The sequence below is a fragment of the Macrosteles quadrilineatus genome, unplaced genomic scaffold (genome assembly GCF_028750875.1).
Source record: "Macrosteles quadrilineatus isolate MER2022 unplaced genomic scaffold, UCM_ALF_1.0 Scaffold_8__2_contigs__length_117827958, whole genome shotgun sequence".
Lineage (NCBI taxonomy): Eukaryota > Metazoa > Arthropoda > Insecta > Hemiptera > Cicadellidae > Macrosteles > Macrosteles quadrilineatus.
This window is the reverse complement of record NW_026542601.1, coordinates 774,283-799,475: the sequence shown is the minus strand read 5'-3', so window position 1 is coordinate 799,475 and position 25,193 is coordinate 774,283. Positions and strand designations below refer to the sequence as shown.

Sequence of the window (25,193 nt, the reverse complement as noted above, 5' to 3'; positions counted from 1 at the left end):
ATTCCCATGTTATTCTTATGGAGAATATTGTCAAATGTTGTAGTTTGCTTGTTTATGGATATATTTTGATCAAACTTGGCAAATTTATTTATTTTGTACTAAGCTATCAATATTTTACTCAAAAACACACTTTATTAGTTTCCTTGTAGCAGCAAACCTAGGTACTCGTTAAACCTAATGTTATTAAAATATATTTAACTAAAAATCAATTAAGACAAATGGAAATTCGCTTAGTCGGCAGGTTTGCTGCGGCGGGGGTATTTCAAAATTCCAATTTTCTGCTTTTGGTATTTCTGAACTTTCTAGACTTTTCTTCAAAACGTATTTAAACTATTCCTACGAAAATAATAAACAAGAAAATACCTTTAAAGCATTTTTTTTAAGGCGCGGAATTCACTGCAAATTGCTAAAATATACGGAACTACTTTCTCAATGCGCGGAGCATATCGCACGATGACTACTTACTCTTGGGCACCTATTTGTGTTGCCAGCTGGTTAGAAATAAGGATTCAATAAGCGATATATCGAACCGCATCGAAATCGATATTTAATCCGATAATAACTCATAGGTTATATGTTGAATTACGTACATCGACGGTACAAGTTATTACACTTATTAATAAACGCAGATTGAACACTGATCTAATTTAGGCGTGTGGGGAAGGCAGGTCGTGGTTTATGAGAATTCGTGGCTCCATTAAGTGTTTTGAAGTAAGGTTAGATTAGGAAGGTAAAGTGTAGGTTATAGGTAATCGGGTCGTTTATTTATGTTGCACCATATTGTTTTTTATATTTTGGAATAGTTTGTTAAACGGGGAAACAATTTCAAAAATGCTTGCAATAACCTACACTTTAACTTACCTAATCTAAACTTACTTCAAAGGACTTAATGGAGCCACGAATTTTCATAAACCACGACCTGTCTTCCCCACACGCCTTTTCTGCTGTAAAACCAATTTATGTAACCATACAGCACGTTGGTTAGGTTAGGTTAGTTTAGAATAGAAAAATATCATTTTATTTTCATGCGATTAAAAATTACCGTAAAATTGACAATCAATATTAAATCAATGGTCAGCTGGTAACGCGAATCATTCTATGAGCCCAAAAGAAAGTAGTCACCAGTCAGTATCACTCCGCGCCTCGTTCCTCGGCAAGCGATGTGCTCCGCGACTTGAAAAAATAGTTCAATTATCAATTATAAATTATTTAAGATGGGGACGCCACTATGTGCGTATTTTAACCCAAATATGAGTGAAGGATGAGTGTAGGATGAGTGGTGCGATCTTGTAGTCTTGTTAGTGACTAAGGCCGACATGTTCCTTAGACACAGCTGTTAATTAATAGCCCATACAGCCAATGGCAACTAAGGGACCTACAGTTTATAGTGGAATCCGAACCACATTTTTTTCCTTGTAATTTACCATTTATTTATTTACTAGCTGCAGTGCCCATTGTAGTTAAATACAACAGTCTCTAAAATAATGGTTATGAAATCCATACACCACTTTACTCACTAATATTAATGGTCCAGATTAAGCACATAAGATTAGAATCACACATTTAACATAAGGAACACACTTTAAACACAAATGCAAATTGTTAAAACAACGTTTAATCAAAGAAAAATCAATTAGATAACAATATAACAATAAGCTGTTGAATTATTAACACATGTTTCGTATGATTAGATTGTGCATACTGGTAAACCAATTATTGCCATCTATAAAATTATTGGTTTTTCTTTTCCGAGTCGCGTGAGCGCTTTTACCCAACCGATTTTCATAATTTTGGCCTTAAACTAAAGGTATGGACGTACCACAGATTTGCCATTAAGCATCGGCATTCATTTTGACGTATATTTTGAAAGAATTTAAATTTGATTTTTTTCACTTCAATTAAAGATGTATTCCAGCAGTTATAATTATAGCCTATATGTTTTGGTCTAAAACCCTTTAGTGAAATACCAGCTTCTATTTGATTTATTGATTATTAAGATCGGACGTTTCTAAAGCACATAGCTAAACCATGAACAACACAAATTGTAAAAAAAATGTAGTTATTTATTATCGATTTATAGTCAAACGATCTTGCTTGCAACCTCAACAGTAACCGTCGACTATGACGGGTTTCACCTAGTAAATCTTTAAAAAAATGCACTTGCAAATCTACACAAATTAAGCTTTCCAATGACCTATTAATTAACAAAATCGGTTCAGTAGAACTGTAGATTTAATTGTACAAAGTTTAACAACAACATCTCTAATTCAGTATTTGCTCACCACTATAAATTGGGAGGTTGCTTAACGTTGTTGCAAATAACTTTGAAACGGTGAGGAAATCGACCAAAGTGGAAGGTGATATTCTGAAAGAGAATAAAATTTCCTACAAATTACTATCATGTATTTCTTGAAAATACTCAATAAAGGCAGCCTAAAGTTGGCTGCAAATATAAACTTGGAAATATAAACTTGGAAATATAAACTTGGAAAAAAATGAGTTTTAAATGTATTATTGTTTATTTTTATTTTTTCAACTCAAATATCTAATAAAATCAAACTTTCATAATTATTTGCAAATCCACACAAATTAGGCTTTCCAACGACCCATTAAGTAACAAAATCGGTCCGGTAGAAGTCTAGGTTCAGGTTGTACAAAGTTTTACAAAAATACATCTAATTCAGTATTTTCTCACCACTATAAATTTGGAGATCACTTAGATTATTGCCAATGTTCGATATGGGAGTTGATTAGAGTTGAGAAAAACAGTGTCACATACCTTTTTAATGAGAAAATCCAACATTGGAAGGTAGCAGGGGGAATGGGGATTGGGTGAGCTCACCACGCTGAGGGACACACAAGAAGATCTGGAAGTTCTGATGCACTACACACACTCGAAAGGGAGAATTTAGTGTTATTATTCACTGTAGAAAATAAATTATACTTATAGTTTGTTTACGCCAATACCACAGTTGTAAAAGAACAACAAAGTTTACATAATTTAGAGTTTTATAATAAAAAACCCACTGCTGCAGGTACTAGGTTTTTTTATGCTCTGCCTAAAGATTTAATAGAAATTAATAATATTAAGACATTTAAAAAGAAATTGAAAATATTTATATTAAGCAAATGTTACTACTCATTTAGTGAGCATTTTGATAGTATTTTATAGAATTAATTGTATTTATTGACGCCATTCTGCATTTATATTTGTAAAATGTAAATCTTGAATAAAGTGTTTCTGAATCTGAATCTGAATCTGAAAACAATCATCGTCCATCTGGCAACACTGATTAAAGTGGAACTGATCTTTTCTTTCTGCCAAGACCCATAAAGATTCATTCAATGCTTTATTTCAACTTACTGTATCGTTATCGAGACGTATTGTAGACTGTTGACTGTTGTAGGAAAGTGAAAGTCTGTTAGTAGTCCTCTTGCTAGCTCTGCCGAATGACGATGGGTGTTTGTTGAACATTTGGTTTACGCTGGTCTAACCTATATGAGGTTATATAGTTGTTTTTTGTAGGAATGGGGATTAAATTAAGGCATCAACACAAAAAAAAATATAATTTATTAAATATGGATGTAGAAAATCGTGAAATGGCAATATTTATAACTACTCGACTCGAATTTTCGAGTAGTAATTACTACTCGACTCGAGGTCGAGTATTTGAAAAAACTCGAGTAATTACTCGAAGGTAGAGTACTCGCCCACCCCTAATTAATTTACATTTATAACTGCTGTGAACTATGCCACAACGGGTTTTAGATGAGTTTAAATAAGCTGTGATTTTAAACGTTATAGTTTGTGCAACTGAACTAAGGTAAACGACTTGAAATGCCATGATTGTCCAATATTATATTTTGTTGATGAAAAATGCAGATTGTGAAATTAATTTAGTTCTTTAAACATGATAACAGTGCTTTTATAGGTTTATCATATTTTTTTAAAGTTTTTTAACTTTGTTTTTATCATCCGGGGTCTCCCTCCACCCTATTACCCTGGATAGTTGATATCCTACTTTACAATAGTGTAAAGTATTGTAGCATATACTACTTAATTGTGCTTTAACAAGGTCAAACCTCGACCTATATTGACCGATAATGTTTTGTGAACCTTGATTTTGCAAAATTCTTACAAACTCAACCGCAGTATAATGAACCTCGTTTTAACGAAATCCTTGATATAACGGATATTCAGTTTGGTCCCTTTACATTTGTTACACCTTAACATGTGTTGGGGGTATACTGTAATAAGACTTGTTGTATACATTATTAATTTTCTTAGATTGTAAGTGATTGGAAAAAAAACTTTATATGGATTGAATTTGGATCCACGATAGATATGCTAGTCCAAAATAAAATATAAGTAAAAACTAAATATTCTTAAGTGATCTTCAATGCTGGAATTTTTAATATTGTTTCCAGATTGAAGGGAAAATGGAAGACATTCAAAACAATAACTCACAACTAGACGATTTAAAACAGCAGCTTACAAAACTAATCAAGGATTGTGAAGAACTATACACCACCTACAATGAGAAAAGAAATAAGGTAAAATTATCTGTTGATCTATTGTTATTTAAGATTATTTTGTTATAAAATATAGTGGCGTAGTTAATGAATATGTTGTCATTTATTCCATCTTTAAACAATACAATAATATAATTCATTATATTAAAGCAAGTTGTCAATATGCTTAACGTGGTAACTAGGGGTCTGTGGTACAGAAAATTTAAGGTTAGTAAGCCTCGGTTCTCGGTACAAAATCGGTAGGTTACGGGGCTACCAGTATTTTTGCCTTTTTCCTTTTAGAATTGTATTAAACCCACATTACCTATTTTAAATTTTAATACATTGACATTACTATGAAAATGGATTTGATACATTCATAGTTTTCTGACAAATTACTGTACCACACATAATTAAAATCTTTTACTCCTAACAGGATTGTGTCAAGAAAGAAACATAGTTAAGATTAAGGCTTTACCTGTTTTACTACCAAGATAAGGCATAGCCATGATAAAGTGGTTTTAAAATTAGGTTAAACATTTCTAGGAATAGACATTTTTGAAGCAACAATTTACAAGTTAATTTCACAGAACTGGTAAATTATTTCCAACCAACACAATAACTGGTTGTTTTGTTTTTAAACTTTTAAAACATATCAGTGCATTCAGTACAAATACAGTGTAGCTGCCAGCTGTTCACATTCAAAAGACGACAATGAAATACTGGTTTGTTTGTCTGGATTTTTTAGTCCAGAGAGCCGTAACCCCCCTGGACTGAGGCTGTTCTAGGACAATGTCCTTTTCAGCCTTGCCTTGCCTTAAAATACTGGAGGTTTTGATTAAGTAAAGGCAAAGAGCATCTTTCTTATCAGCTTCAAAACTTAATTATAAGATGGATACAACTCTTGCAAAGCTTTTTCTGAAACTACAAATTGGATTAGCACAGAGTAAGATTATTGTATTTTCATTTGCAAAGTTCACACCAACACATATAAATCGTTAGTTTATTTTAGGCTCAATAAAATTTTCTTAGTATATTTTAAAGCTCATCCAAAGAATCAAAAGACCCAGACCTATACCTAATTATGTAGGAGGGCCTATAAAAATTGGGTAACAAATGAGGTTAACAATGAGGGTACCGTAGCAAAGTCGCATAATCTTTCTAGTTCATAAGATTTAGATTGCTTAGTACAAATACATCACAATAAAACCTATAGGAAACAAAAAACATTTAAACCTGAACAGCCAATAATATAAGACAAAGATACAGAATATGTAATGTCATGATTTGAGACCAAGTAGGCTTGCATAATGGAAAAGCCGAATACAAACAACAACGCTTGTGGTTTTCTCAAATGAAAGATAAAATGTCCATAAAAATATTTTAACTTGTAAAATAAGACTGTAGTTTAGTTACATTACAAGTTTAATATGAAACCATAATCAGATTTATAGTAGTAGGCAATGGCCAGCGGCAAATTTAATGCTCACACAAATACCGACCGAGTTAGAGGTGAAATTTAACAGCCATTATAAAATTATTACTTTCATGATAAAATATGTTGGGGATCTTATTATTATTAACTAATGGAAGTCGGAAACGAAGAACAGTGTAAAAACTCAACAATTCTTGGAAGGACTTTACCTTGAGTACAACAATTACTGTCGTGGTAAAATATTAATAGATTTGGGACAACCCTAGAAATAAATTATAAAAATCTTAATCAAACATCTGATAAACCTTTTATGTGCTCTGACCGACTATGATAGTAAATTTAAAGTAATTTTTTACTAGGCTGGGGAGGTAATTAGGCCAGAAGGTATATACCTACAGATTTTTTCAGAGCACCTTCGATGCACCGCAGACCATTTGTGCGGTATAATTATAATATTAGAGGAAAAAATTGAGGTTTTGGTTTAAAAAGGTTGATTTATTAGGAGAAAAAATGAGTATGTTGTTATGAGCGGTGATTCGAGACGAATGAATGCAACAATGAAAATTGACATATGGTAATGTGATGGGAATTACAGACGGACTATTAAAAACAAAGACATATAAAATTAATACAAAAAACAAAGGCAACTTGACTGAACATACCGGCCACAACATAACAATGAGCACAAAATTGTACAAAAAACAGAGCACTGAAGAATATTTTGGATATTATTTACAACTATTTACAGGTCTTTAAGTTTTATGCCTTAGTTTTGAGGGAGAGGGAACACTTTAACAACTGGTCTAGTAAGGTAACCGTGTTGAGTCTTCAGATCAACAACCCTGACTTGTCCATCTGTGCCAGGATGCAACTGTGTGACACGGGCTAAGGGCCAGGACAAAGGAGGCGATGAAGAGTGAATCAAGACTAGATCTCCAACTTTTATGTTTTCTGTTTTATGAGTCCATTTGGATCGTTGCTGGAGTGTATGAAGGTACTCTAGTTGCCAGCGCTTCCAAATCCTTTGGTGGAGAGCTTGTACTAGGTGCCATCTTTTGAGCCGAGTTAGTGGAATATCAGCATGGTCTTCTTCTGGAATTGATGACAGCGGAGATCCTATGAGGAAATGTCCTGGAGTGAGTGCTGAACAGTCATTAGGGTCGTTAGATAATGGTGTCAAAGGACGGGAATTGAGGATCGCCTCTATTTGTGTAGTCAGAGTCATGAATTCTAGGAGAGTAAGAATGTGTTCACCCATGACACGGCGCAGATGGTATTTGACACTTTTCACTGCTGCTTCCCATAGACCACCTTGATGGGGCGAAGCAGGGGGATTGAAATGGAAATTTATTTTCCTGGATGAAGTGAAATGCAATAGTTGTTCTTCAGATTCTTTGGTGCGAGGAGTGTTTTTGATTGTTCGACGCAGTGCAGAATCAGCGCCTACGAAGTTCGTGCCACAGTCGGAATAGATATCTTTACAGAATCCTCTTCGGGAGATGAATCGTGTGAGTGCAGCGATGAATCCCTCAGTTGTTAAATCTTCTACAACTTCTAAGTGCACTGCCTTTGTCACAAAACAAACAAAAACACAGATGTAGGTTTTGATATGACGCATTCCGCGAAGATTGACAACTTTCATGTCAAATGGGCCACAATAGTCAACGCCACTGGTAGTGAATGGTCGAGCTGGAGTTACTCTTGCGGTAGGAAGATCTCCCATGAGTGGAGTAATGTTCTTTGGTTTCACTTTGAAACATTTTACACATTTATGAATACGTGTCCGTATGACTCGACGAGCCGAAAGAATCCAATAGTTTTGGCAAAGGATTGCTTGAGTCAGTTGTGGTCCGGAATGTAAGTGAGTAGTGTGGACAAAGTCTATGAGAAGATCAACGATATGGTGCTTCTTTGGAAGTACTATTGGGTGTTTGACGTTGAATTTTAGCGATAGCTTCTTAAGCCGGCCTCCCACACGAATTATGCCGGAAGCATCCAGAAAAGGGTCTAAACGTTGAAGATTAGAGGTACTGGGTTTGTTTTTGTGAAGTAGAGTCAATTCGTTCGTAAAACATGTCGCTTGTACACACTTGATGATCGTACGCTCTGAGTTCTTAAGTTCAGAGACAGTGAGATGCCCATGTCTTCGGTCAGAGCTACGTGCATTGTGGATAAACCGCAAGACATAGCTTGTTACTATAAGTAGTTTGGACCACGATGAGTACTTGGAGAGAAGATCCCATTCTGGAGGTTGGGTTGAAACTAGGACATTTAGAGGAGTAGTTTTACATTCTTGAGTGTCTTGCAAGTTTATGGGAACGAAGCGATTAGATGGCCAATGATCATCTGAAAGAATTAACCAAGGAGGGCCATTCCACCATAGAGGATGATCAATGAGTTGAGCGGGAAGCAAACCACGTGACGCACAATCAGCGGGATTGTCCGTTGAGGGAACGTAGCGCCAGGAGTGAGAGGGGATCAATTCTTGGACTTGAGCAACTCTGTTGGCAACATACGTTTTTAGTCTATATGAAGGGGTGTGTAGCCATGTGAGGGTTACTGATGAATCACACCATAATGTAGTTTGAGAAAGGTCAATCTTTTCTTTGAAAATTGTACAACAGTAGGCTGTGAGTTTTGCAAGTAAGTATGCACCACATAGTTCCAAGCGGGGTAAAGTAACACGTTTCAAAGGAGCTACACGTGTTTTTGCGAGAATCTGACGAGTGATGATTTCTCCAGTTGAAAACTCACAGCGGAAGTATAAAACTGCTGAGTATCCTACTTCGGAGGCATCTGAAAATCCATGGAGTTGTAAGGAACATGTGGTAGTGAAATGGAACGAGCGAGGGATCTTAATACTTGAAAGGAGAGAGGTTTCATCAACGAAAATGTGCCATTTTTCGGCAAGTTCATTTGGAAGAGTGTCGTCCCATTGGATACCCTGTGACCAGAGTATTTGCATGAGGGTTTTTGCCCACATGGTCACGGGTGACAAAAAACCGGTAGGGTCAAAAATGCGTGCTATAATGCTCAGCACTGATCGTTTTGTAGGAAGACCATCAGGGAGACTTAAGTTGTAAGTGAAACAATCTGAAATGGGTGACCAATGTAGTCCAAGAATGGCAAAATGAGGGTGATTAGTGGCTTCCAAAAAGACTGGCGTTTCTAGATGATCTTGAGGCAAATCTTGGAGTATTTCTGGGCAATTGGATGTCCATTTTCTTAGCTCAAAACCACCACGTGCAAGAAGTTCAATCAGCTGATCTCGTAATTGCTTAGCTTCGTTGAGTGTATGAGCTCCACAGATGACGTCATACACATACGTATTATCCCGTAAAACTTTGGCTGCTGCTGGGAAGGACCCTCCTTCGTCGTCAGCAAGTTGATGTAACGTTCTGATGGCATGGAAAGGTGAACTGCTTAGACCGTATGTAACTGTCGTTAATTTGTATGTGGAGATTTCTCGAGTCTTTTGATCACGCCATAAAATTAACTGATACTTCTGGTCGTCAGGATGAACTTGAATGCAACGATACATTTTCCTTATATCACAACTGAACACATAATTATGTGAACGAAAATTCAACAAAATGTCACAAATGTCAATTTGAAGTTTGCGACCGGTTAAAAGAGTATCATTTAGTGAGACACCGGTACTGGTTTTGCAACTACCATCAAAAACTGTACGAAGTTTGGTTGTACTACTGGTTTCCTTCAGTACACCGTGATGAGGCAAATAGTAGTGTGGCTGCGAAAGATCGGAAGGGGATGCTTTGACCATGTGTCCGAGATGTTCATATTCAGTCATAAACTGTGTATACAATTCCTTGAAATTAGAGTTGGATTCAAACTTTCGTTCAATTGAGTGAAGTCTATGTTCAGCAGCAGATTTTGAAGTGCCCAGAGGTTGATGTTGGTCCTTGAAAGGGAGTTGAACAACATATGTTCCATCTGGAGAGCGGGAGTGAGTTGATTTGAAGTGATCTTCAGCGAGGCGATCATCTTCAGAGATAAGATTGCACTGGGGTACCTCTTCTTGTTGCCAAAAGCGAAGTAGAGTATTATGTAGCTCGTCCGTAGTGGATAGTAGAGACGAATGGCATGAGGTGGGAGAAGAGTTAGACAAAGTTGGTGCATTGCCCATTAACACAAATCCCAATCGTGTTCCAATAACGAATGGAAGGTTTGAGCCCAATGGGTAGGATTGATGAGTAAGAAGTTCTGGAAACAAAGCACCTCCTATGAGAATGTCAATATTCTGAGGAATATGAAAGGTCGGATCTGCGAGGACAAAAGGTTTTACCAGTTTGTAAACCTCAAAAGAGAGTTGAGTACGAGGCAAAGGAGCGGAAATTCTATCTAGAATATGGAAAGGTTGATTTGAAGCAATCACTTCACTGCCTAGTGTGGATAGTTCTAGGAGTGCATGTCCCTTTGTCGAGGATTGCGATGCAGAGATTCCCACGATTGTGTGAGTAGAGCGGTGACGAGAGACGTTTAATAGCTGTGCTGCCCTCTCTGTCATGAAGTTGAGTTGACTTCCACTGTCGAGCAGACATCGAAAGACATGAGAGATTCCATTAGTAGCGGTAATTTTAATGAGAGCGGTGCCTAGAAGTACATGAGAAGTACATACAGACATGAGTCTGCTACCAGCCCCGCGCCGCGCCGGACCAAATCAGTATTATGATAGCGCTATCTAAATGTCAATTGTGTATTCGTACCGTATTAATGTCTTCTGTGTTCGTGTTCGTGTTTTAAATGTGTTTTTGACGAGTTGCAAGCTTTGATAATGTTGTCTTCGCAACGAAACATGTAAGCTGTTGAGCAATACCATTTTTGGACTATTTGACTGAGGTATGTAAAAAACCTATTATTGTCTTAACAATATAGTCCAGGGGCCGAAAACATGAATTTTGAAAAAATATAAACACTGAAGGATTGGTATGTTTAAAAAATTTATATAAATGTCACAGTCTTTCAGTTATTGGAGTAGGCCTAGGCCTAGATCGTTCAATGCGCCTAAGTAGTCTAGATATTGTAAATGGATGGAGTAATTTGAGGATAAGGACGACTGAGGAATAAAATCAGGGTTTCTTTATTATTTCCAGGTTGATATTGATTTACTTTGATAACTTACGATGAGTTGTCTTCATTGTCTTCGAAGAAGTACAAACATAACCTTACTTTCATTTTCATTCGTGATGTTTGAAGCTGAAGTTGTAGACGAAATGAAGTGTCGAAGTGATGAATGCGGAGCGGAGCGGAACGATGACGATGTTGAACACTTGGAATGAGAGGAGTGTGGACTGTATCGTGACGTAGACGAAAAGTTCAAAATGGCGATGCGGTATTGTCTTTGGCGGCTTCACGTTGGATGAAATACGTTCAACCGAGACATTTAAAATAACTTGAGAAAAAGTCCCACTAATGTTCGTAGATATAATCCGCGGCTCGATAGGACCAAAAATGTGCGGTATAATTATAATATTAGAGGAAAAAATCGAGGTTTTGGTTTAAAAAGGTTGATTTATTACGAGAAAAAATGAGTATGTTGTTATGAGCGGTGATTCGAGACGAATGAATGCAACAATGAAAATTGACATATGGTAATGTGATGGGAATTACAGACGGACTATTAAAAACAAAGACATATAAAATTAATACAAAAAACAAAGGCAACTTGACTGAACACCATTGGTAACCGATATCAGTGGGTCTACTGTGACCTGACCTCATAAGTAGGCTATGTTTCTGTGACCAAATTTAGGGTGTGGTTGACTCTCATGATGATGATAAAATTATTTTTTTGCATAATTTGATCTCATGTCTTAAGTAGTATTACTGCTCGTGCTTGATGATGTGAACAGTAAAAAAAAGTAATAACAATAATTCTTGGGATTTATTTAAATAAATTAGGCCTACTACTGTGTATAGATAATAGTCTGTATGAGGGGACCTATCTCCTGATCCTCTGTCTATCTGGGGACTGGCCAATTCTTGAGGCCTGGACCAGTCCCAGACAGAAAAAGGGTCAGGAGACAGATTCCATCATAAATACCATATTAGTGGGAATTGAATTTAATTTGGTAATTAAATTTGAATGTAAATGAAATAAATAAATAGTTTTAAAAATACTTAGGACTTGATTGCCACTTGTTAAATTCTTATAAAATGAAGTAGCTAACTGTTCAGTCTATGTTTGAAAGGTAGATGTAATATTTCAGGTACTTGAAATGAAAGGCAGCAAACCCAAAGAGGGTTGGGGAGATGATGCTTGGAACTCTACCCCAGCTGCGTGGAACTCTGAGGAGGAGACCTATTCAGCCCAGACCGGTACGTAAATCATCAATAACTGTATAATTTAAGACAGTGCTCGATTTGTAAAAAATTGCCGGAACTGTAACCTATTTAATATGATAAGTACCTAACCTATTTATGTACCTATTTTTGCCAGTATTTTCATCTATCCCAAAAAAGAGGTACTGGAATGCCGTTCCACCGCAAAAGGAGCTCTGATTGAAGATATTCCTGCCAACTATCTTATTAATTATCATGTCAAAAGGTTTACTTTGTATAATTACATAAGGCTAGAATCGTATCTATATTTTGTTCTTGATGTGCAACATTTTTATCGGGATTTAAATGTTCAAAATTGCACTTAACATACTTATTATAGTCTAAAAAGTAATTAGGGGTGTGCGATGCATCGAAAATGCATCGAAATTTCAATTCGAGTCGATTCGATTCGATGCAGCATGCATTGAAATCACGATGCATCGAGGCCGTCCCGATGCAACGATTACGTCCCGATGCATATTTAAAACTAATTTAGGACTCCAAAATGAGTTTTAGATAGGGATGTGTTGATTATCGATACCACCGATACTCGGACATTGCCGATACTAGGAATATCGGTATCAAGAATCGATTGCCAAACGTCGATTTCGCCCGATTACCGCCACCCGACAGGGATGGATAGATATTTTTTTTTAACATTTAATTATTTGATAGCTATTAGTTTTTTAATCACGCTAACAACTTTAGTAGCCAACTTAGAACACTATTTAGTTCAAAACAGCTTAAGCACCCTTGTTTAGCTTCAGCTGTTCACTCTGCAGGCAGATGATATTGCATAAGACAATACAATCTACATTTCAAGATGTCAGAAAGTCAGAAATCAGTCTCAGACAACCGGCGCGCAAGTGTCCTCAACACGAAATTATACTAAAAAATGTCTGTATCAATAAGTTAGACCTTTAAATGTATTATTTTTATTTTTAGAACAAAATAAATAACCTTAACTTGTCTAAATGTTCAGTTTCATCCCTGCATTACGCATCATTAGAAAAATTAGATTCAATTACAACATTGTCGACAAAATCAGAGGATTAGGCTTGCACTTGCCTATTGCACCAAAAAGTAGATCCATATTATATCTGTACTATCTACCTAGTTTAAGAGTTTATGTGAAGTTTTAAGTGCTACTATAACATAATTATTGATTGAAAAACATCATACGCATAGTCCATGCCAATTTTGTAATATTATAATGAATGGTGAATGTTGACTATCTAAGATAAATCAAATTATGTAACAAGAGTAATCATTGATCGAGAGGCCACGCTGCACTGTCATGTCAGCCAATCGACGTTCGTGTTTCGACGTTCGTGTTTCAATGGAGCAAATGACGATTGCTTTGATGTCGTTATTTGTGTGTGAGTCTATTATTGTGGGAAGGGTTTAGAGATACATTGATAAATATCAAGAACCGATATGTAGGATGTGTTTGTTTATAAAGAGTATAAAATTAGGTTACAAGTTTAAAACGGTGTGATTTTCTTTTGTCAAAGACCTAGATTTGACATTCAATTATGTTAGTTAACTAAATCTTGCCATATGGCTTTACATAATATTTTAATAAAACATCTATTTTTCCGATTATATATCCTATATGTTTATATGTTGAATATATTTGGGTCAAAACATTATGGGTGGGCGAGTACTCGACTGTCGAGTAATTACTCGAGTAGTTGGCAATACTCGACAGTCGAGTCGAGTAGTTAAAGATACTCGAGTCGAGTAGTAGACGTTAAGCCGATTTCGTTATTTTCATTGATATTTGACAAATAAATAGTAAGAAAGGAAAATGTTTGAGTTTTATTTAATCCCTTAACCCCTTTAAATATTGACATACTAGGCCTACTAATAATCGGCAACCTAGACATCGCTTGCGTCATCCATTTCACTGACAGCGACAGCGCCGACAGCTGAGCTGACACTGGGACTGGACTGGGTGATAGGCAGTGGTGTAGGTGTACGAGTGCGATGCATCGAATCCCGATTCGATCCAGCATGCATCAAAATCCCGGTGCATCGATTACGTCACGATACAGCTCTACTAGTAAAAAGGGATGATTCGATTATCGTCATCGATACCACCGATACTTGGACATTGGTATCAGTACCAAGACTCAATTGTCAAAAGTCGATTCCGATGATACCGACATCTGACAGGGATAAATATTTTATTTGAACATTTATTTACTGTATAGCAACAGTACTAGTTTTGTCATCACGGTTAACAATTTTCATAGCCAAACTATCTAGTTCAAAACAGCGACGGTGCCGGTGACATTGTTTAGCTTCAGCATTGCACAACACAATCTACGAATCTACATTTCAAGATGTCAGACTCAACTCAAGAGACAACCGGCGCGCGAATGTCCTGCCAACATGAAATTAATTATACTAAACAATGTCTGTATCAATAAGTCAGACATTTAGATGTATTATTTTTATTTTTAGTACAAAATAAATAACCTAAACACGTCGAAATTTTCAGTTTAATAATCCCTGCATTATACGCATCATTAGAAAAATTATATTCAACCATTAAACTTTAACATCGTCGTATGGTTAGGCTTGCTTTATATTGCGCCAAAAAGTAGATCCATATTTTGATCTGTACTATCTACCTGATTAAAGAGTTTAGTGAAGTTTTAAGTGCTACTATAACATAATGTATTTATTGAAAAATATTATAAGCCTTAGTCCGTGTCGATTTTGTAATGTTAAAACGATTGGTGAATGTTGACAATAAAAGTATGTAACAACAGTTCTCATTGGTCAGGAGGCGTCAGTGCACTACCATGTCAGCCAATCGACTTTCGTGTTTCAATGGAGCAAATGACGATTGCTTTGACATCGTTTAATGTTTTATTGTGGGTGGAAAGGGTATCGATAAATATCGTGATTCGAGATCCGATATGTAGGACGTGTTTGTTTATAAATAATGAGTATTTAAGTATAAAAAACTAGGTTACAGACAGGTTCAAAACTTTGATTGTTCCGATCCATTGTTGACACCCCTACACGGAGGTTATAGTGACGTCGTGCATAAGGGCCAGGCAGGCCGGTTCACAGTGAATCCACTCTGCCGAACCTTGTTCTTGGTATAATCGGGAACATAGTCAAACACTTTTGTTACTAAATAAAACTATGAAATGGTTGTTAAAAGCACTCTTTTGGTCTTTTGGAGATTTTAGTCCCAAAACATAATCTTTATTGTAGGCTAAAAGTAAAACCTATCTATTGCCATACTTTTCTCCACAGATGTCGACATAGGCTATTATGCAATGTCTTTAAAAAAATATCAGGGTTTCAGTCAAAATACTTTTGTAAACATTGACAATGTGCTGTTTTAGCACAGTTCATTCCTCGACCACGATCGTTTTTACTCACTATAGGAAAGACTCTCCTTACAAAATGTATTTGTATGCCAAGATGTTTGTAATTTTTTTTAATGTAGGCCTATAACTGCAACTGCTTTTAAAAAGAAATACAAAAACTGACAAATGACTTGGATTAATACTTAAAAAGTTAAGCCTATTTATAAATTAGAGGAAACTTTATTAGATCTCATCATAGTCAAATTCAAACATTTACAGTATTTCAAAATAATTAACACTCTTGTGTAATGGAAATCTGCAAGCGACTGAGGCCGAGGGTGAGGGAGGGCATGTGAACCAGGCTTTGGAACAAGGGCAAATTCTGCCAAACTTTCTCTTTTCCTCCCCCATGTCCAGTTAGACGGTGGGTGGGGCTTCACACAATAAACAGTTCATTCATTCACAGTAGAGAAGAGTTTTTGTGGCAGTGACGTATGTCTCTTGTCTGCTCTTCAAGTTCACACATCTGGACTTCTTTAAAACAATTATAAGTGATAATCTTTATTAAAAATAAGTGAAAAACTGTTGACATTTTCAAGGAAAAAAAGTTGAGAAATAAAAGTGTTAAACATTTTGTTTGATTAGTTATTCTGTATTTCAAAAATATCCTCATTTATGATTATGTTTTCAGCTAGACTTGGTGACTTTTTCATAGTTAAACAAATTTTGAAGATATATAATTAGTGAGAAAATGTCATTATATAGGAAGTTAGTTTTTACTCACTTGGGGGAAAAAACTTACCTTACAAAGAGTATTTTTGTAGACCAAGATGTAGGCTAGGTACGTAATTAAAAAAAATATAAACTAATGAGTTAACTAAGACAATTTCATGGAATTTCAAATAAATACAAAAATTGAGAAATGACTTAGATAAATACTTATAAGCCTATTTATAAATTAGAGGAAACTTTATTAGATCTCATTCTTTAGTCAAATTCAAAAATTTACTGTAGGCCTATTTTAAAATAAACACTTAGTTCCATATTTTTGCAATTTTTTTTCAATTAATAATAAACCTTTAACACCAAAATATAAGTTTGATACACCTACATATTGTGTTTTTTATATGGTATAACAGTTTTTAACCAGGTCTATTTTTGGTGAATTGAGAAATGCTTTTTTCGTAAAGATGAAGATAGAATATATGTAAAATAAAATTGTTGATTTTCTCGGGAACTACTCGACTCGACTCGATACTCGAGTATTAGGACTAATTACTCGACTCGACTCAAAAAAACACTACTCGCCCATCCCTACAAAACATCGATTGTTCCAATCAATCGTTGCCACCCCTTCACGCACGGAAGGAAGTTGAAGTTGTAGCATAGACTAACCAACACAAGGGAGTAGCCTATGTTTTATTTATGGTTGTAGTTACGTCGTACCCGGCTGGTTCACAGTGAATCCATTCTGCCCAGCCTTGCTCTTGGTATCATCAGGAACATAAACACTTTTGTTATTAATTAAAACTATGGAATGTTTGTTAAAAGCACTCGAAGAAACATTTTGCTGCACAGTGCACACAATTCTTTTACACTGTAGGCTGTTATGTTTTTTAGAAAAAATTGTCGCATAGTTGCACATTAACTTATTGAAATTAATTGTATCAAATGTGCAGCCTATCTCTTTTATTAAGGTGATTTAAGTCCCAAACAAAACATATTCTTTCTTTTCTTGTAGGCTAAATTAAAAGACATCTTTACATATAAAAGTAAAGAAGAAAAAAAAAAAAACTTGCAAATGGCTGATAAATTCTGATAAGCCCATTTATAAATTAGAGTAAAGTTCTATCAGATCTATGCTTTAGTCATTGAATTTAAATATTTATTTTAAATTTAACACTCAGAAACTTTTGTTTATAGTCCGTCCGTTCGGCTGTGATACCCAGCGGATTAGGACGCTTCTCGGAACTCGGCCGACCCTCCCCGACCGCTCGCCGGGCTGTCCAGCGACAAACAATGACTCGTCTACTGTACCAGTCCCACAGATTTGCAATTTTTTTTATTTTAATTTGAAATAAATTGTTATTTATATATTTGATTTCTACATGAAATTCTGAAAATAATGAGCCCAAACACGATGTAATTACTTAATATCTACGACCTGGAAGTCGGACAACTCTGATGACGGTATACTGTAGTTTGCTTATAGTGTATAAAGGATGGTTCATTTTTTGTGGCTCAACCATAACTTCCTTAACTAACTCACAACGGAAAAGTTGGTCAGATTTTTATTTATTTTAGGATAAGAAATCGCAACTAATTGGAAAATCATTAAACTCTTTATGTTTTGATTCTCCAAGAAGAAAATAATATACAGCACTATATAAAAGGGAAGATACAATGTTTTACATGATAAAAATAACAAAATATAACAAGCTACCTTGCCTACAATATAATTTACATACTTACATGCTTAATAATACTATACAATTTACCCTCAAGATTCCGTTTAAAAAATAGATTTTTAACGTTCCCTTAGTACAAAATATTTGAAAAAAACAGAGTACTGTATATATACAACGACCGTACCAAAGTCTAAACTTTACCTTTTAATGGATGCTGATTCATTTCATATTGTCATCATTACTCTGTATCGTTACCAGCTTTGTCCGACTTCCAGGTCGTAGATATTAAGTAATTACATCGTGTTTGGGCTCATTATTTTCAGAATTTCGTGTAAAAATCAAATATATAAATAACAATTTATTTTAAATTAAAATAAAAAAAAAATACAAATCTGTGGGACTGGTACAGTAGATGAGTCATTGTTCGTCGCTGGTCAGCCCGGCGAGTGGTCGGGGAGGGTCGGCCGAGTTCCGAGAAGCGTCCTAATCCGCTGGGTATCACAGCCGAACGGACAGACTATAGTAGAATTATGCAAGCGACTGAGGGTGAGGGAGGGCATGTGAACCAGACTTTACAAAGGGCAAATCTGCCATTCTGACAAACTTTCTCTTTTCCTACCCCTTGTCCCGTTAGACAGGGGAGGGGGTGCTTCACTTCACACTAAACGCTCACAGTGACGCAGTAGAGTTGAGTTGTTGAGTTGTTGTGGTAGTGACGTCATTCTATTACTGCCTGCTCTTCACAGCTCACTCATCAGCGGCTTTCGTGAAATTATAATTGATAATTTCTGTTGATAATCAGTAAAAAATCAAAAATGTTGGCCTCCTCACCCTGTTCAAGGGAAAAAGTTCGGAAATAACATGTTTTTAAAATGTGGTTGGCCTCCTCACCCTGTTCAAGGGAAAAAGTTACGAAATAAAATGTTTTTAAAATGTGATTTGTTTTATTATTCTGTATTTAAAAGATATTGTAATTTATTAATGTGTTTTCAGCTAGACTTAGGGACTTATTTTCATAGTTTAACACATGTTGAAGATATAAATAGTGAGAAAATGACATTATATATTATTTAAGTTCTTATTAATAACTAACTTATTATCTTTTTGGTAGGCCTCACTGATCTCTTTGGACTTTTTAGTTTACACACACTTTATTAATTTCAATCTTTATTTTTAATATCACATCTATTTATTCATAGCATGCAATAATTTATCAAATAGACAGTAAACACTGGTTATCAACTTTTTTGGTTCGTCCTGATTTAAGAATGATCCAGAAGTATTGAAAGCCAACAAATATAGGCCTAAATGTGAAAATTAAGTTACAATTTTCACATTTACTACCATAAAATAAACTCTATTTTATTTAATGCAGGTCAATAATAATAAACTTAACGATTGCTTTATTGATATATAGGCTTATTCTAATTGTTAGTGAAGGGTGAATTTCAGGCAAACCATAAAATTAGCAGTGTCCATTAGTGAGGTTAGGTCAGCAACTATCTTCTTGTTCATAATTTTATTTAGTACATTTTTTACTTCAAATTTTTAGGTAAAATATCCATTATAGAAACGCATGTTGTATTTAATTTTTAAAGAAAATCATGCCGTGCTGCATCGAATCGAATCGCATCAATTCGAATCAAAATTCTTTGAATCGCATCGATGCATCAAATAAAAAAAAAATATGCTGCATCGCACACCCCTATCACTGATAAAGAGAGAGAGGTTTTAATGTGGGGACACTTCCACCACGAGGTGGTCAAAAGACCGAGATTGTCATAAAAAACGGCGCGGCGCGGCACATACGTCCGATCGAGGAAGGTTTTAGACGCTAACTGAATATATTCATGGTGGGGAAATTTGAGTTTTTCATGAGAGGGAAAGAGACAGAGATATATCACGCCATATGAAGTAGGCATTGTATGATTTTAAGGAGAATATGGGGGAGGGGAATTGCCGTTGTGGTGTGTGTGTGAGTAGAGTGGAATACATTTTACAGACTTAAATAAGTTATTAACATACAAATGAATATTAAACCCTATGCACACAGTTAATTAAATGTTAATAAAATTAATGATTAATTATGAAACTACTGATTATTATATTTACAAAACCGTACTGAACGTACCGGCCGCCTTGAAGCATTGTAGGGTTCAACAAATGATTATCTACAAGCCGGCATGTCTAAGTGTGGTGATGTGAACATTATCACCTGATAATATTTATTATTTGATTTGTTTGTAAATATTGTATTTGTTCTTAACTAAAACATGGTTGTAATTTTGAATGAATAAAAGCCATACTTTTGGTTTGCTAAGTCTTTCTTACAACAATTTTATTCATTCATTGATAAACTCAGTTAGTGCTACATTACAATGGAGAAATTCCTTAGACCAGACAAATTGCAAATTGACCCAGAATCTCCAACTGCCTCAGAGGAATGGTTACAAACATTCGAAGACTTTCTAACCATGACAGAATTCGTTGAAGACAAGGACAAACTGAAACTACTAACTAATCGATTATCTTTTACTACTTATAGATTTATCAAGGAATCTGAAACCTACCAAGACGCTTTGAGAGTTCTTAACTCAATTTACATCAAACAAAAGAATGAAATATTCTCAAGATATTTAGTAATGACTAGAAAACAGCAACAAGGTGAGACTATTGACAAATATGTGTCGGAACTGAAACTTTTGAGCCAAGATTGTTTTTTTGAAGCTGTTGATGCGATTCAATCCAGGGATCATTACATTCGTGATGCTTTTATCAATGGCTTAGCCTCGTCATACATACGGCAGAGACTATTTGAAAATAAAACTTTAGACCTAGCTGAAGCAGTGGAACAGTCTAGAGCTCTTGAAATGGCTCAAGCTCAAGTCGAGAGCTATCCAAAATCTATTTACGGAATGCAAACGCAAACTTGTGCAACAAATTAATTGGCAAAGCAAGCTTGTCAGTACGAATTCCCACTTCAACAAAAGGAAGAAGCGACTGTTTCCGCTGTTAAAAATGTTGATGGCAAGTGTTATTTTTGTGGGCATGACAGACACTCTAGAGATCGCTGTCCAGCCAGAGAAGCAACTTGTGGGAAATGTAACAAGACAGGGCATTATGCGAGAGTCTGTAAAAGTAATCCAACTCAACATTTTAAAGTAAAACAGAAGACGTCTAGTACATCAGCTGCACTAATAGCAACAACACATAATACATCTGTATTGAAGGACTGTACAGTTGAAGCTAAAGTGAATGGCCTGAAAGCAAATTGCTTAATAGACACCGGGAGTACATCAAGCTTTGTAAACTTGAAGTTTGTTCAGTTAAACAAAATTAAAATGTATAATGAAAGTGGACAAGTATCACTAGCTGCTTCTAATATGAAATCAAACGTCCACGGGTTTGTTAAAATCAACCTAAATCTGTTGAATCACAATTACAACAATTTTAAGTTGACTGTTCTTGAAGATCTTTGTACTGACGTGCTTATCGGACATGATATCATGAAACTCCACTCAAATATACAGGTTTGGTTTGGGGTTGGTGTGCTCCTGTGCCAAAGTTGAACCACCCAAACTATTCTGCAATTTAACTCCAGATTGTAAGCCAATAGCCACAAAATCACGACGTTACTCAGATGAAGATATGCAATTTATAAAACAAGAAATGGAAAGACTACAGACTGAGGAGATCATTGAACCTAGTTCGTCACCTTGGCGTGCACAAGTGTTGGTTGTTACAAACGACAAAGGGAAGAAGCGACTGTGTGTGGACTATTCACAAACGATAAAAAAATTTACTCTGTTAGACGCCTATCCCTTACCAAACATAGATGATCTAGTATCCACTGTAGCGACGAACAAGGTTTTTAGTGCCATTGATCTAAAGCAAGCATACTATCAAATACCAATTTCTGACGAAGAGAAGAAGTACACTGCTTTTGAGGCTGCTGGTCGTCTTTTTCAATTCAGAAGAATCCCGTTTGGCGTAACCAACGGGGTGGCATGTTTTCAAAAGACCATGGACCAAATCATTAGAAAAGAAAAACTGAATGGAGTGTATGCCTATCTGGATGATTTGACCGTATGTGGAAAGGATCAAAAGGATCATGATGAGAATCTAAGAACATTTTTAGATGCTGTAACTAAGTATGGACTTGTAATCAACAACGAAAAGAGCAAGTTCAACCAGACTTCAATAACCTTGTTGGGACATTTAGTTTCCCATAACTCTATTCGACCTGATCCAGATCGGCTAGAATCTCTACTGTCACTTCCTGTGCCCAAAGACCAAGTTTCACTAAAGCGAGTCCTAGGATTTTTCGCTCACTATTCAAAATGGATACATCGGTTTTCTGATAAAATAAGAAACCTGACACAAGTCAATTCTTTTCCTTTGTCACAGGAAGCGGTTGCAGATTTTGAAGCCCTCAAACTTGACATTGCAAACTCAGTAATTACTCCTAGGAATGGGCAAGAGCCACTGGTAGTGGAGACTGACGCATCTGACATAGCCGTGGCAGCAACTTTGTGTCAAGATAATCGGCCAATTGCTTTTTTCTCACGGACTCTAAACAAATCTGAGAAGCTGTATTCAGCTGTTGAAAAAGAAGCCGTTGCCATTGTCGAAGCCCTTCGAAAATGGAAATCATTTCTTATCGGAAGAGACTTCAGATTATACACGGATCAGCAAGCTTTATCATTTATCTTTGACAAGAGGCACACAAGCAAAATCAAGAACGATAAAGTTATGAGATGGCGACTAGAGCTAACACCTTATCAATATGAAATAGTGTACCGACCTGGTAGGGAGAATGTAAAAGCAGATACGCTCTCTCGGGCATGTGCGGTTCGCTGGGATAATGCCAAGTTGTTTGAATTACACAAATCTCTCTGCCATCCGGGAGTCACTCGAATGTTTCATTGGATTAGAACTAAAAATCTAAACTACACTCTGGATGATGTAAAAACGATGATGTCAGCATGTCAAACATGTGCAGAAGTGAAGCCAAGATTTCACCAATTCCAAGGCAAATTGATAAAGGCAACCACTCCCTTCGAACGTCTAAATATTGACTTTAAGGGTCCTCTTCCATCAACAACCAGAAACCGTTACCTTTTAACCATGGTGGATGAGTATTCTCGTTTTGTATTTGCTTACCCCTGTAAGGACATTAGTTCAGCAACAGTTATCAGATGTTTTTCAGATCTATTTTTTTATGTTTGGAGCCCCGTCCTTTGTACATTCAGATAGAGGCTCATCTTTCATGTCGGGAGAGCTGACGGACTTTCTTCACAAGTACGGAGTAGCTACAAGTCATACGACACCTTATAACCCTAGAGGGAACTCTCAGATTGAACGCTTCAATGGAACAATATGGCGAACCATCCTACTAGCTTTGAAAAACCACAACCTGCCAGTTGCTGCATGGGAAGAAGTATTACAGGAGGCTCTTCACTCAGTCAGATCTCTTTTATGCACTGCGACAAACTGCACACCGCACGAAAGATTCTTTATACATAGCAGAAGAACTACCAATGGAGACTCCTTACCATCTTGGCCATCCGCTCCTGGTCCTGTCCTGCTTAGAAAGTTTGTAAGACCTAATAAATATGATGACCTTGTGGAGCCAGTTCAACTTTTGGAATCAAATCCACAGTACGCTCTCGTCAGAAGAAGAGATGGGTCAGAATCACAAGTATCCCTGAGACATCTTGCACCCGCTCGCCTACCTCCTGGTGATCTACCTCATGAAGACAACACTACTGAGAGAGAAATTGTTGAAAATATAAATTCAGACATTGACCACAATGAAGTTCAAAATGAAACTCAACAATCGGTATCTCAGACCCCAACTTCAGAGACGGCTGTGGGGGAACTACGTCCAACGAGGAATGTCAAGCCTCCGTCATATCTAAAGGATTACATATGCTATACCTACCTTGAAAAATAGTGGGGGAGAATGTGGTGATGTGAACATTATCACCTGATAATATTTATTATTTGATTTGTTTGTAAATATTGTATTTGTTCTTAACTAAAACATGGTTGTAATTTTGAATGAATAAAAGCCATACTTTTGGTTTACTAAGTCTTTCTTACAACACTAAGTCACTTAGTCTATGAGAAGAGGGAAGACCTTTGAGACAGGCCTTCGGTATGTACCCTGGTTGGTGCGCACCTCCACTACACGCACTATACCATCGTCTTCGGGATGTGTTGCGGTGATGCGTCCCAGGGGCCACTGAAGGAGGGGGTGATGACTCCTGAAGTAGGATGAGGTCTCCAACATGAAGCTCTGGTGAAGGAGTAGTCCATTAACCCCTTTGTTGCAACGTATTAGGGATGGTCAAGTCTCGAAATTTCGGGAAATTTTCGGGAAATTTTAAATCTCGTTACACGAGACGAGACTTCTTTTTGGCCGAGATTTTTATCGAGACGAGAATAAAAAAAAATTAAAAAAAAAATTAAAAACGCCTGCAGAAAGTCAATGCAATACCCGCAATACAGGAGCGTGTCGTAGTTGCGTTTCCTTTGCGAAGGCATTCTTATTTAATTAATTCTTTAAATGTAAATATTACTTTAATTATTTTAATAATATTACTTTAATAACATTTGAGAAGTTTTGTTAAGTGTAAGCAGTGTGAGGAATGTTTTACTACTGTACTATAAAAAGTCAAAACAAGTAACTATTTTATAAAAATTAATATTGCTTTTATTTTATGATTTATTTTATTTTAGGATAAGTTGAACTCTATCCTAACTTATATCACTATGTTTTCTAATCGTAGGCATTTTTAATAAGTTAGGCGTGATTAATAAAAAAATGTTATGCTGATGTTTTTTAATAAAAGATTGTAAATATTCTTGCCTATTATCATTATTTTTGTATTTAAACAGTCATCTAACAATGTTACAAAATCAGGTAAAAATTTTGAACGTGCATTTCCCGTTGTGTATGAGAAGGGAAATCCCGTCTCGATCTCGTCTCGAAATTTTATGAGAAATAAAAAATCTCGTCTCGTCTCGTCTCGAACTAAAAATCCAATATCGTCCATCCCTACAACGTATGCAAATATTCGGCATGCCATCGTTTCCAAATACGTTGATAGAGAGCTTGGACTAATTGCCAATGGCGTAGGCGGTTGTCTGGACGATCCT

The 25,193-nt window shown here is 36.1% G+C and overlaps 1 protein-coding gene across 1 annotated transcript in view; it reads left to right on the top strand.

Moving 5' to 3' along the window:
• LOC128999435 (uncharacterized) overlaps positions 1-25,193 on the top strand; it is a 140,322-nt gene that overhangs the window by 54,070 nt on the left and 61,059 nt on the right. The window contains exons 13-14 of the mRNA XM_054425956.1: positions 4,429-4,554; positions 12,178-12,286. Of these exons, the coding sequence (XP_054281931.1) occupies positions 4,429-4,554; positions 12,178-12,286 (235 nt within the window). The remainder of the gene's footprint in view (positions 1-4,428; positions 4,555-12,177; positions 12,287-25,193) is intronic.